Here is a 15,020-nt window from a genome sequence, read left to right on the forward strand (position 1 = left end):
ATTTCAGTTGACCATTGTCTAGAGAAGCATATGTCTTATTCTTTTATCGTATTTGTGTAGTACTCGTTGGTACGAACGCACAGGCAAAAGCCGTTTGCAAGTCCGGATTATAACAGTATAGTTACGAAAGTTTGAAATTGTTTATTTAAATTTTATATTAGAAATTAATTAAACTCCCACGTTGTAGGAATGAGGCCCAATCGGGTTTGTGTTATTGTGGCCAATTAGAAATAAAGGTTGGAGTGGGAGGACCAATTAGGAGAGGAGGGAGAAACTGATTTCCTTCTCTTTTTTTTGTCGACCCATGCACCACGACCGGCTTCGACCCGGTTCAAACTCGGCGAATTCCACCATTTTTCTGCCAAACCACCACCATCCAACACCTGAAATCTCCTCTTTTACAACCTCCCATCTACCATCTTCACCCAAATTTGAAGGTTTTTAGGTCCAAAACTGTGTAGAACCTCACCGGAGGTGCTCAACGGTGATTCCTCCGATCCGACGAGTTTCACCACTTGTTGAAGAAGATCGAGCTTAGAATGGAATGTTGACTTTGTAAATAATTCTTTTCCTTATTTTTGAATATTTTAGCTTGATTGTAGGAACCATATTAGGCATTATTGTAACTATAAGTAGGCTGTTCTGCCTCTTGAATCAATATCAAATCAATTACATATCATTCTTTTACATGGTACTAGAGCATTGATCTGGGCAATAAACCAAACACACCAAAACCCTAGCCGACCTCTATGGCAGAAGACAAACCATCAGGCACGGCCTCAGGAACCCAGTGGGATAATCCCACTCATCAACTATATCTTCATCATTCAGACCAACCCGGTGCTATTCTTGTGCCACAACCTTTGGTCGAAGACAATTACAGCACATGGAAACAATCCATGACTATGGCCTTAACGGTCAAGAACAAAATCGGACTCGTAGACCGTTCGATCGAAGAACCGAGTGGAAAGAATCTCCACGAATGGCAGCAGTGGAATCGCTGCAATAATCTAGTCCAGACTTGGCTGCTAGGGTCGATGTCGAAAGACATCGCTAGCAGCGTGATCAATTGCAAAAACGCCAGGCAGATGTGGCTGGAACTGCAGGAGCGATTCTCGCATGTGAACGTGGTTTAACTGTTCAATATCGAGAACGAGATTCATGATTGTGTGCAATGAGGTATGTCTGTGGGATCTTACTTCACGAAGTTGAAGGGACTCTGGGATGCCCGTGACGCTCTATGCACTTTCCTGATCTGCACCTGTGGCTCAGTCAAGGAACTGGTTGCATATTTGGACACACAGAAGACTATGAAATTCCTCATGGGCCTCAATGACTCATATGCAAGTGTTCGCAACAACACCTTGCTGCAAGATCCTTTACCCACAGTGAACAAGGCATACTCCCTTGTTCTGTGGCATGAGAAGCAATCGGAAGTAACAGCAGGAAAAGCTTCGACACAACCGGATGCGGCTGTGTTTGCCGTGAAGAATGCCAACCGTGAATCCGAAGGAGAAAAAGGTGAGTTGAAGTGCAACAAGACAAACCACACTGCCAAAAATTGTCAGGCACACCTCAAATGTGCATTCTGTGGCTGGAAAGGTCACACGGCAGAATACTGCCGTAAGAAGAAGGCGGCGGCTGAGGCTAACTTTGGGGCAGTGCTTTCCAAAGGGAATCAAGCAGCGACGTGTTTGACAGAAAGGAAGGAGATGAAGTTCCCGTTTACTGCTGAAGAGTGCAAACAAATCTTGAGTATGCTGCAAAATAAATCCTCATCTGCCAATCATGTTAGTAATCCTGCAACCCATGAAGAACTCTCAGGTAAAGCTTTTTCACTCAACTCTCATGGCAAACAAAGCATTTGGATTTTAGACAGTGGCTGCACAGATCATATGATTTATGATCCCGACATGTTCTCCACCTCGAGGCCTGTCACTAATCACACAGTGGAATTGTCGAATGGATCCGTAGCACAAGTGACTCACATTGGCAAAGTTGTCTTGTCCCCCAATTTGATTCTTGAGAACGTTTTATGTGTCCCGTACTTTAAGTTGAATTTGGTTTCAATTAGCAAGTTAGCCAATTCATCTTGTATTACAATTTTTCTGAATCAATTTTGTATCATACAGGACCTACGTTCGGGGACGATGATTGGGACGGGAATTAAACGGGAGGGCCTCTACTATCTCGATCATACTAAGAAAGGAACATGCAATCAGGCACACAAAACCCATCCCATCCTTTGGCACCAACGCCTTGGTCACCCATCTACCAGAGTTCTTTCGTTGTTTCCTTGTGCTATTTCTAAACATGCATCTTGTGATACCGACAAGTGCACAATTTGCCCCTTGGCTAAACAAACCAAGCTTCCCTTTTCTTCCAGTTTAATTACTACTCATTCTAGTTTTGATTTAATTCATATAGACATATGGGGTGGTTATAAAATTGCTTCCACTTCGGGTGCAAAATATTTTCTTACTATTGTTGATGATTACACTAGATGCACATGGATTTACCTTATGAAACACAAGTCTGATGCTCGATCTCTTCTAGTTAACTTCATCAATATGGTTGACACTCAATTTGATTCCAAAATTAAAATCATCCGTAGTGATAATGGCCCTGAATTCAAACTTGACAATTTCTATGCAGATAAAGGTATCATGCATCAAACTAGTTGTATCAACACACCACAGCAAAATGGGGTTGTTGAAAGAAAACATAGACACTTGTTAAATATGGCACGTGCCTTGCTTATTCAGGCCGGGCTTCCAACTCATTTTTGGGGGGATGCCATTCTCACATCCGCTTATCTCATCAATCGTACACCTACTCCTCTTCTCGATGGCAAAACCCCGTATGAAAAATTGTTTAACAAATCTCCCAGTTATTCCCATTTGCGTGTTTTTGGTTGCTTATGCTTTACTTCTACCCATGCCCAAACTTGTTCCAAATTTGATCCACGCGCATCTCAGTGTATTTTTTTGGGCTATCCTTATGGTAAAAAAGGCTATCGGGTTTTTGATCTTAGTCAACAAAAGGTACTCATTTCTCATGATGTGAGTTTCTTTGAGGATGTGTTTCCTTTTCTTCTTCCTCACTATTCCGCTGCGTCACCACATCCCCACATTACCTACATTCCCCACATTTCTTCCTCTCAACCTGACCCATTTTTACCCTCTGCTTTGGACTCCCTTTCCGCAGCCCACCTGCCTACACCTCCTGTTGGGCCTACACCACCACCCAGCCCACCTGACCCCACCTTCCTTAACCCACTTCCTGCCGAACCCACACCTCTGTCTTCTCCATCCTTCACAGATCTGCCTTCTCCTTCTCCGCTTCCCGCTCACTCGACCCCAACACCTCTTCTTTCCCCAACCCCGTCGCCCCCGCCTACCAGCCTAGCTCCGCGCCGCAGCGGTCGCTCCACCCGACCGCCTGCCTATTTGCAGGACTTTCATCTCGAGACTAGCCTCCCTTCCCGAACCGCATCCTCATCGTCTTCGAACCTGGTCACTTGTTCAGGTACGGCTCACCCGATCTTTTAGTTTTTATCTTATGCTCAACTTTCTCACCCTCACCAAACGTATCTTGCTCAACTTACCCTTCTTAAAGAACCCACAAGTTTCTCTCAGGCAGTCCAAATACCCCAATGGCGTGCTGCCATGAAAACTGAGATTGCTGCCTTACAAGCTAATGGGACTTGGAGCTTGGTGCCGTTGCCTCCTCATAAGCGGCCGATCGGTTGTAAGTGGGGGTATAAGGTGAAATTGAAGGCTGATGGCACAGTTGAACGCTACAAAGCCCGCTTAGTGGCCAAAGGCTACAGTCAGGTTGAAGGCGTCGATTACTGGGAAACCTTTGCCCCCGTTGCCAAAATGGTGACAGTTCATGTCCTTCTTAGTATGGCCTCTCTGCGTGGCTGGCATCTCCACCAATTGGATGTGAACAATGCGTTCCTGAATGGCGACCTTGATGAAGAAGTCTTCATGTCATTGCCTTCTGGTTTCGGACGAAAGGGGGAGCATCGGGTCTGCCAATTGCACAAGTCGTTGTACGGGTTAAAACAGGCATCTAGGCAGTGGTTTATCAAGCTGTCCACTGCCCTCAAGGCCGCAGGATTCCAACAGTCACGATCTGGCTATTCTCTCTTCGTTCGACGTCGTCAAGACACCTTCCTAGTGTTGCTTATATATGTTGATGATGTTATACTGGCAGGGAACAATTTGGAAGATAGAGAACACAAAGTTATTCTTGGCTAACCGATTCAAACTCAAGGATTTGAGGTAGTTGAAATATTTCCTTGGCATCGAAGTTGCCAGGTCACGACATGGAATTAGTTTGTCGCAACGAAAGTATGCTTTGGAAATCTTGGATGATGCAGGCTTTTTGGGTGTCAAACCTTCTCGATTTCCTATGGAACAGAATTTGTCACTTACACAGCTCGATGGAAAGCTGTTAGATGATGCTTTGGTATACAAAAGAATGGTTGGGAGATTAATATATTTGACCATAACTAGACCAGACCTGACTTCTGCTGTACATGTACTGAGCCAGGTCATGGACAAACCACGACAACCGCATCTGGAGGCAGCCCACAAAGTGCTTAAGTACATCAAGCAAACGCCGGGTCAAGGCATCCTACTGCCATCTACAGGGTCACTACAATTGCGGGCATTCTGTGATGCCGATTGGGCACGTTGTAAGGATACAAGGAGATCGATCATGGGATACTGCATCTTACTTGGGCAAGCACCGGTCTCTTGGAAGACTAAGAAACAGACAACGGTATCACGTTCGAGTGCGGAGGCCGAGTATCGTTTCATGGCTACCACTTGCTGCGAAGTTACATGGTTGAAGAACATTTTGAAGGATTTGGGAGTTGATCACACGCAGCCAGTAGCTTTGTTTTGTGACAATCAGGCAGCTATACACATAGCATCGAATCCGGTATTTCATGAGAGAACCAAACACATAGAGATAGATTGCCATCTGGTTAGAGAAAAAGTACAAGAATGGACGATTCGGACAGCTCACATTCGAACCACAAATCAACCAGCAGATTTGTTCACTAAACCACTAAGCTCGACACAGTTTGAAGTGCTACTTAGCAAGTTGGGTGTCATAAACATACACTCCAACTTGAGGGGGAGTGTTGAAGAAGATCGAGCTTAGAATGGAATGTTGACTCTGTAAATAATTCTTTTCCTTATTTGTGAATATTTTAGCTTGATTGTAGGAACCATATTAGGCATTATTGTAACTATAAGTAGGCTGTTCTGCCTCTTGAATCAATATCAAATCAATTACATATCATTCTTTTACACCACCCACTACCACCCATAATCAACTCCCCATAGACCTAGGAACAAGACCCAACCAGTTGTAGGGGCGTTGGAACACCGAGGAAGTCGAATCGAAGAACACCTATTCTAGGGTTTCTGACGGGTGCGGGCCAATTTTGAACCTTTTTTGGCCAAATTGGACTTGGCCACATGTATAAAACTCTAAAACTCAACCATATCATAGTATTTTAAAATATATATAAGACATGGCATAAAATACATAAATCAATTTAAAAGAATTTGTGGAAACTATCAATCATATATATACTATAAAAAAGAAAAGACCCACTCATTTGGAGTCTGCGCTACAATTCCCTATCACACTATCCAGGCGTCACGAACGAATGTCGCCTAGAACAAATATCAAATCACAACTCAAGATTCTTATTGATAGAACATGTAACTTACGTAAAATACATCCCTAAGGACATTCTAGAATGATTTGAAATCCATTGACCAAAAGTCAACCGTCGGTCAAAAGTTGACAGTAGGGTCCACAACCTTACGTAACTCGATTCGGAAGACCTGAGCCTCAGATTTCTGATCCGTAACTTCCAAAGATCCACCTTATGCTTCTAGAACAACATCTTAAAGTTTCATAATGATCCAACGGTCGGATCTCCGCCAATTGCTAAAATTAAGTGGCGGCCGACGTTTTATTTTACGAATTTACAAATCCAATTCGGGAAGATCCATATGTCGGATTCCAGATCCGTCAGTTCCTATAATCCTCAAATATTACGTACTATATTGTACTAAGGTTCTATGCCGATCCAACGGTCAGATCATCAATTCATATAAAGAACTCTTGGCGGCCAACTAGGTGGTCAACTACAAAACTATATTAAAACATTGTAATTTCACTAAACGAATGTCAATTATGGAATCGAGGCTTCAAAATTAGCCTAAGATGGTCAGGTGGGGTCTCGGCCCACGCGCCACGTGCACCGCCCTGACTCGTCGGAAAATTCAACTACTTCTAAAAATTTTCAAATTTTACAGAAATGAAGATCTCAACGAGCATCATGGAATATCCATATGCATATTACCTGCATGTAATTGTTATGAATGCTTTGAAATGCTAAGGTAAACGCGGGATGCGCATGTAAGTCCAGGTAAGGTTATGTGGTGGATTGAAATGGTTGAATCAATTTGGCATGCATATGTTCATATAGTACTCATCATTGCTACACCTCGATGTTAGTGCTCCCACCCAGGGCCAGGGCACAACCTTCATGTGTATGTTCATCTCCCGCACCGCACGCTCGCCTTGGATCCAAGTAGGTGTTAGCCTGTCGTAAAGACTGCATTAAGCAGTTCCGACTGGTAGGTGACCCACACATAGCGTCAGCTTCACGTGATCGTAGCACTAGAGCGTTTATTATTACACTTAGCTTGTTGTACATGTCATATTAGGTGACTTCGACTCGTGTGTTAGCATAGTCTGATGAGCGATAGGTGCAATCGTACATGTCACATTAGGTGACTCCGACTAAAATGTTAGTATAGATTACTGAGCACATGATCATATCTATATTACTGTTAAGCTATTCTGCTGTGGCATATTTCTGGATATTTCTGGACTTACAGTTAGCATGCATTTGATTTTCATACTTATACTTAGTATGATATTTTGGAAACTATACATGTTTTACAGCGATGGGTTATAACGTTTTCAAAAAGGTTTTTATAAAATTTTATTTTTAGGCCTACTCACCCTTGTTTTTCGCCATTCCAGGTTCTAATAGCAGAGTTTTCGTACCGACGAGGATTATTGGCAAATCTTGATGTAGACGAGTACCATCGATGGTATAATTCTCACCCTATTTTACTGTACTGTACTTATGCTTTGTCATCACGTGTGAAATAGGTTCATTCCTGCTCACTGCGCACTCTTGTATTTAGACACTTTTAAGTTTAAATTTATTCACATTTTCCACATCACTACACTTTATGACTTTATCACCTTCCAGGTGTCAGCCAGGTCGATTCGGAGTCCTAGTGGACATCCCGGGTCAAGGTGTCTCAGGTAGAATATACAAAAATAAATAAAATTTAATGTACCTATCATCCATGAAAATAGTTCAAAGTAGTTTAATTTTCATACAATTATGTGTGTGTGTGTGTGTGTGTCTATATATATGCAAAAAGATGGTAAGGTTAACAAAGATGGTTCTTAGGAGGTTTATAGTGGTTTTAGGGCTTAAATACCATGGGGTTTAGGGTTATGGACTGGTATTTCATTGAAGGCTTAGACTCACTTCTCTTTGCTTGGCGGCCTCATTGCATGCTCGGCCCTCTACTGCATAAATAAAATTACAATTATCCAGATGATCGAAGGGGTCCGTCAACCCTTCGTAACTCTGCATCTTTAATAGCTTGGTGTCTCTTACCGTGGGCGCCGACAAGAGGGCTTTTGTGAACGACAAGTTGAAAATAAATGAACGAACAAACGATATATAAGTATGAACATTTTATTAAACGAGATTTTCCCGAATCAGCTATAACCAAGTGACTACATCTTGACTGACATATCCTCGACTGAATAACAAGCACGTTATTTATAATAAACTACCCTAACCCTAAAAGGTAAGAAACCAAAACCCTAATGCTAACGGGTTAAGCCAAAAAAACCAAATATTAAAGTAAACCTAAATACTAATATTTTCCAACACCCTCTGTCAAACTCATGGCGGTATACAACATGGGTTTGCAAACAAGCAGATGCAGACTGGCTCCATTAGGCAGACAGACAAATAGGCAGGCTGCGCAACGCAGACAGACAGGTAGGCAGGCTCCGCAACGTGGACAGATGATAGATGACATATAGATTCAGGCAGACAGACGGAAACTTTGACAATAATCACTCGAGTAGTCAATAATCCAAGCACTCGAGTGATTGTTAAGTAGGCAACATTATACTTCAAACAAATCACATACTTCAGACAAAAATCTAACAACCTAATATAGGTAACTTTATCTTCTTAGCCCATTTTATCGATCTAATCCAATAAAGTAGTCCAATAGACAAACATAGGCCCATCTTATTAAGTTCTAGAGTAGTCAAACACTGACATAGATATGATGAGACAACGATGGCCTTGTACTGGCAGAACTTCAGGCAGACGGATTTAAGTTCGAGTTAGGTGATACAGACTGTAACAGCGGGTGAACAACGACCGCTTCAATAGGTTATTCGACTGCGGATGATGGGTGGACAGGTACTGTACAATGATGATCTGGGTTCTTCTAGACACAATGGCGTATGCATGGCTAGGTGGTTGGTGATGTAGGTCGAGCAGCAATAGTGGTGGATGGTTCATGCAGCAAGTGTGCAAAAATGATCTCAGTCAAGCAGAGACTGATCAACGTGCAACAGCAGGTTTAAATGGGTCTGGGCGGTGGCTGGTGAAGTAGGACCGTAGGAGAGCAGGTTGTGCAACATCATATCAGATTTGTGGTGACTTTAGATTACAATTCTGGCGATTTCTTCTACATAATTTTAGTAAACTAAAAGTGACCTAAACCCAAATAAAAACACAAGTTCCTACGGACCTAAACTGGAAAACGGTGAAGCAAAAAAGATAGAGAAGTGATAGACAGACAGATACCAAACAGAAGTAGATTAAACCCAAATGATCAAGCCTGTTCTGATACCAAGTTGAAAATAAACGGACGAACAAACGATATATAACTATGAACATTTTATTAAACAAGATTTTCCTCAAAACAGCTATAACTAAGTGACTACATCTTGACTGACATATCCTTGACTGAATAACAAGCACGCTATTTATAATAAATAGCCCTAATCCTAAAGCCCAAAAAACCAAACATTAAAGTAAACCTAAATACTAATATTTTCCAACACGGTAGAGGGCTCTTGTCCTCGATGTAATCATTGCCCTTTCGCTTCTTGCTATTCTCTGTGACTCCGAGGTGGTCCTACACACTTTTCATCTCATTTGTCATCATTTCTTTGAATGCATTACTCTTTATCTCATTCGTCATCATTTCTTTGAATGCATTCTTAATGTTCAGAGGGGTGAACGTTTGTTGAAGATTCAACTTCTTCCCTATGTTGGTCTTCTTGTATAACTTATCTTGTGCTACTCGGCCTGGTCTTTGGTCTCTGCGACCGATTTCCTCCCAGGCTTCTTCTCATATTACTTCCAAATTTGTACGATGCTCGATAGTGGCTTATGCGGTTAGTGTAAAGGGTTGTCGGTTTTCACCAAATATATAATCTTCCACCATTTTTGCCATGTTAACCTTTTCTTCCACCTTTTACCTGGTCTAGAAAACTTGTTTAAGGATGTCATCATGTTTTTTCTGCAATGTGGTGTTTTGAGCATGGAGCAAATATCTCAGCCCTTGTATATTCTCCTATATTCTTGTAAGGATGGCCTCCATCTTCTTCTTGAGACTCTTGAACAGGGACTGCTCTTTCCTCTTCTTTCTACTACTAACTTTTTCCGATGTTAGAGGGAACACCGACCCTTTAAGCCTTTGTTCATCACGATTGTGTGGAGATTGCTACTAAACTGCACTGCCCTGAACATTTGGCTATCGGCTCAATGAAATAATGAAAACACGACGTTTCGTCAACGATGATTTTCACAGACAGCGTCAAACTGTTAATGCAAAAATATGGTAAGTTTAACAAAGATGGTTTCCTTTATCAGTATGTTTGGGATTAGAGAGAAACACTATTGTAGTCTTAGGGTTGGTTTATGAACTCAACTTTCCAGGTTTCTCTCATTCCTTTATATAGAGGTCGGCAAGTGGGATGATGAAGACCCTCGATACAGGTTGTTACGTCATGTTCTACTTGTATGTAGATCTGGAGCTAATAGCTCTTTTCTCTCATCATATGAGAGATCTTTTCTCCTCTTGTGAGAATCTTTCTTACCTTTGTGTGAGTGTTCTTCATTTCGTTAAATTCGCATCACCGCCAGCCCTAACTGTGGCTAGGGTCGGTGGTAGTCTCTGATAGGAGCATATTTAGGTGATTTAGTTGGCTTGTTCTTGTGCATTTACATTGTTATTTCTTAGTTATTTTAGTCTTTTGAGCCTTTTTGTGTGTTTTTCGGTTCTAAGGACAAAGTATGCAAGAAAGTGCATTTTGGAGCCTTTTGGAGAAAAATTGGGCTTGGAATGGTTATCACATTCTTGGAGCAAGGGAGATGGACGAAATTGAAGATCTAAAGATGCTAGGATTCTTAATTGAAGAAGGATTCCTAATTGAAGATGGATTCCTAGAAGAATGAGGACTCCTACTCACATGAGGATTCCTAATTGAAGTAGGAAAGTTAAGCCAAGGTTTCCTATTTTGGTTTGACCTTTCCTAATCCTAAATATCTCTAAATTCCAGCAACATTAAAGGCCTCCTAAGCATTCTAGGACACAAAATATACCTTCCTTGCACAATCAAAGGCCATGCCGCACCCTCTTGACCCTTTAATCTTCCTTGACGTGCAAGGGAGAGTGTTCTTTCCTATTTCCTTCCATTAAAACACATTCCTATTGTGTTTTATTTCCTTGCCGCATATCTTAGCCTATTTCCCTTAGTTTTCTGATTTTATTTCTTTTTTCTAGAAGCTTTTGACTTAATTTCTGTTAACCAAAATAAGTTAGGGTTTTAATTCCTGGAAACCTTAAATAGACTTCCTTTTTGTAGCCAAGGGATCCATTCATTCGCCCATTCACACCATAAACTATGTCACTCTTTCTGCCGCATCAATCCTTCACCATTCTCCATAGTTTCTGACCTTAATCAACCCTTGCCGCACCATACACCTATCTTCACCATAATTCACCTACATCCATCCACCACCATAATTCACCACTCATCCATTCTCACAACCCTTGTGCCGCAGCAAAGAAGGAAAAGGAGGACCCTTGGATGTGCTTGCCATTCAAGTTGGATTGCTGGAGCGTTTTTAGGTGTTTTCATTCTTTGTTTTCAATGTTTCAATTCAATAATCTTTGTTTTGTGAGTATGAGGAACTAAACCCTTCTTAGCTAGGGGGAATTCGAAACCATGTTCATACTTGCAATATGATTTGATTACATCCAGTTGTGATTCATAAGTTGTGAATTCTATTTACTTATCTTTTTGAATTAAAACTGATTTGTGTGTGTTGGTTGAGAGTGCACGCTTAATTTTCATGCATAAATCTGATGCTAAGATATAAGGGATTTTCACCTAATCGTTATGAACTTATATTCATAAGTAGTGAATGTTGCTTGTCACAATCGCGTTAAGTAAATTCTTGGCATAAGTTTCATCCAATTCATTGTTACAAGTGCCTTGTCAATGCTTATGATTTTCATAGAACTTAATGATCTTTGCTCGTATCTTTATTATGTAATTCATGTAGAGAACTTGTGAAGAATGCTTTGGGTTGTTGTATGCAATCATCCAATTCAATGAAATTAGGAAAATTTGAGGGTTAATTAGTGCAATTCACAGTTAATTTGGGGCGTTGAGGATTCATGGGTATTGAAGAGCAACTGGAAATCATTTTGTTTGCAAGTGTGTCAAGGGTGGAGAAAAACCTCATAACAAGCCCATCATCCATCTAATTCAACCAATTTCGTGCAAATCTGTCTAGTTTAATTCTTGCTTTGTTTTACTTTATTTTCGTCAAAAACCAAATCCCCATTTACTTAGTGTCTAATTACTTAGAATCTGTTTAGTTTGTATTTTTAAGTGTTTTGAATCAATATAAAACCAAAATTCATCCAAAAATTGTGTTAGAGTCAGAATCTGCTTAATTGATGTTTTCGGCAGTTTTGAGTAGTTTTAGTTTGTTTTGAGTCTTTTGAGTTTGTTTTGAGTTCTTTGAGTCTTGTTAAGTGTTTTGAACCCATTTTTATATATTTGAGTCAGTTTAGAGTGTTTTAGCAATCCCTCATAATCCCCCGTGTAAGAACGATCCCTACTTATCCATACTACAATTGTTAACAAGAGGGTTTAATTTGTGTGTTAAGTTAATTTTCGCATCAGTCTCATGGTTTTCCTTTCTTTTCCTTTTCTCTTTGCTCTCTCTGTTGTCTGCACTTTTCCCCATCCCTGCAATTCTCAATTTTCCTCTGAAGTCTTCCTTTGCTTTTGATCACACCATCTCTAAATCTAATTCCCAATCATCCGATTCTTCCATCTCCTTGATCCATCCCTTTCCATCCCTCTCAATCTATCTCCCTTCAATCCCCCTCCATCCATATCTCTTCATATTTTTCATTAGTTTGACTCAATTCCGATAGTATTCCACATATATTCACCACGATACTTCACGAATTTACGGGAGGATGTGTAGAGCTTCGGCTTGGGTGTTCGCACCACCATCCTTGTTGGCCCTCCCCACTGTTCGCCCTTGGGGGCAATGTTGCTTGCTTTCTTGTTGCGGGTTTTATTTATTTCATGCCGATGGTCGGTATGGTGGTCCCTGGTGGATGATGCATCCTTCTTCTTCATCAAGTCTGGAGTTCATGTCGGTGTGATCTCAGGCGTTGGTGGTGGGCGATAGATTACGGTGATCGTTGTAAGGTTTTCTGGTGATGGCGTATACAAGCATCGGATGAGCTGTACATTTGGGTTTTTTGCGTGGGCTGGGCTATAAAGTTAGCTTTGGGCCTTGTCCCCAGTGTTTTTGTAACATCCCATATCGCCCAGGGGAGTGATCCTTAAATGTATATTCCCATCCCTACCTAGCACGAGGCCTTTTGGGAGCTCACTGGCTTCGGGTTCCATCGGAACTTCGAAGTTAAGCGAGTTCACGCGAGAGCAATCCTAGGATGGGTGACCCACTGGGAAGTTCGCATGTGAGTTCCTAGAAACAAAACCGTGATGGCCTGGTTCAGGCCCAAAGCGGACAATATCGTGCTACGGTGGAGTCGAGCTCCGGATGTGGTGGGGGCCCGGTCTGGGATGTGACAATTTGGTATCAGAGCCTAACCTTGGCCGTGGTGTGCCGACGAGGTCGTCGGGCCCCTTAAGGTAGGTGGATTGTAACATCCCACATTGCCTAGGGGAGTGATCCTTAAATGTATATTCCCATCCCTACCTAGCATGAGGCCTTTTAGGAGCTTACTGGCTTCGGGTTCCATCGGAACTTCGAAGTTAAGCGAGTTGGCACGAGAGCAATCCTAGGATGGGTGACCCATTGGGAAGTTCTCGTGTGAGTTCCCAGAAACAAAACCGTGATGGTGTGGTCGGGGCCCAAAGCGGACAATATCGTGCTACGGTGGAGTCGAGCCCGGGATGTGGTGGGGGCCTAGGTTGGGATGTGACAGTTTTGATGCTCGTCTTTTCTTTTGTGCTTATCTTGTAATAGGGCTTATGTTTGTACTTCTTGTTTGTTGGTAATGATAGTTACCCTTTGTCCAAAAAAAAAAGAAAAAAAAAAAGAGAAAAGATCTGGAGCTCTACATTTGTTCACAGCTCGCATCTCTTGGTGAAATCTGGTCCTTTTGGGCTAGATTCATCTATCTTGTGTCAAGAGTTAGTGGTTGGTAGCGGTTAAAAGTGGTGCTTGTGGTCGGTCTCAGCCAGTGAGTGCTCAGTATCACGTATTTAATACAATGTCGACTATGATATATATTCTAAGTTTTCCTTCTAGGCTCGTCATAAACATGTCTTTGGGCTTTTTCTTTGCCTTGGGTCCATTTGTTGAATGTGGGTTTCTCTACATTTTATAATGGGTCACTGAAAAAGGACTATGAAGTACGAAATCCAAAAGTCTAGCTGAGTTCTCCAAAGTAGTGTGTAGAGAACTCTAATGAATAAGCCTTATTTATACACTAAAAAAGAATCTCCTACACTAATGTGGAGAATCTGCTAGTTTACAAAGCTGTCAAGTTCATGGGCCAAATCAGCTCCAAAATAGGCCCAAGACTCTTTTTAAAGCTTAAGTCGTTTTGAACATATTTGTAGAGGGCCCATCGCCATAAAACACCATCTTGGACGCCAAAGAGCCCAAATAAGCCTGTCACTTTGACAGTTTCGCGCGTTGGTGTTTTATTTAATCATCATAACTTAACCGCTTGGCATAAAAATCTGAAACTCTGACACGAACAAGTTGAAAGACTTGCGAAAGCCGTCCAATTGGAATTACTCCAAAATTCATCCGTTTGATAACTTTTTGCTTAAGAGTCTCGCATTAGAAATATAAAGCAAAGTATTAAAATACCACCAAAATATACTAAAAATAAGATAAAATTACAATATAATATTGACTCATCAATGAGTCTTGTCTTTTCCCACCATGTCTTATTCTATCAAAATTGTGCTCACCAAAGGTGACCTCTTTTTTTTTATTTTTTTATTATTAAGGAAATCTTGACGCTATAAAGAAATTTTATTGATAACGAAAAATGAAGTTAGACCTAGTCAAGGGGGACATAAATCTTACCCAATAAATAAATAAATAAATAAAATACATGAAAAAGAAAGGGGGACATGAACCTTACCCCTCTAGAAACAAATACAAAAATGATACAAAAAAAAGAGAGAGGGACATCACAAAATGTGACTTTCTCGACATGGGATGTGCCAACACCGTTGACCAAGCCATCAAGTCTTAGCTTCTTGTCTCGAAAATAAACAATAGAAGGTATGTGAAAATAACTCGTCTGTGAACCATGTGATCATGGCGCTACGGATCCGTG

At 41.3% G+C, this 15,020-nt stretch overlaps 1 protein-coding gene across 1 annotated transcript; it reads left to right on the top strand.

Annotated features, from left to right (window-relative positions):
- Positions 1–1,181: 1,181 nt before the first annotated feature.
- Positions 1,182–4,265, top strand: LOC139195051 (uncharacterized). The gene is made up of 4 exons (XM_070820231.1): positions 1,182–2,077; positions 2,504–2,661; positions 3,208–3,528; positions 3,619–4,265. The coding sequence occupies exons 1-4, from the start codon at positions 1,182–1,184 to the stop codon at positions 4,263–4,265; spliced, it is 2,022 nt and encodes a 673-aa protein (XP_070676332.1).
- Positions 4,266–15,020: the final 10,755 nt, after the last annotated feature.

This window comes from Malus domestica, chromosome 04, assembly GCF_042453785.1.
Source record: "Malus domestica chromosome 04, GDT2T_hap1".
NCBI lineage: Eukaryota > Viridiplantae > Streptophyta > Magnoliopsida > Rosales > Rosaceae > Malus > Malus domestica.

Excerpts from the sequence above, each read along its gene's own strand:
- LOC139195051 (XM_070820231.1), top strand. The coding sequence starts at position 1,182 with ATGTCTGTGGGATCTTACTTCACGAAGTTGAAGGGACTCTGGGATGCC. Across the intron at positions 2,662-3,207 it reads CAATTTCTATGCAGATAAAG|CCCACCTGCCTACACCTCCT; the intron begins GTATCATGCATC and ends CCCTTTCCGCAG. Across the intron at positions 3,529-3,618 it reads GAACCTGGTCACTTGTTCAG|AACCCACAAGTTTCTCTCAG; the intron begins GTACGGCTCACC and ends CCCTTCTTAAAG.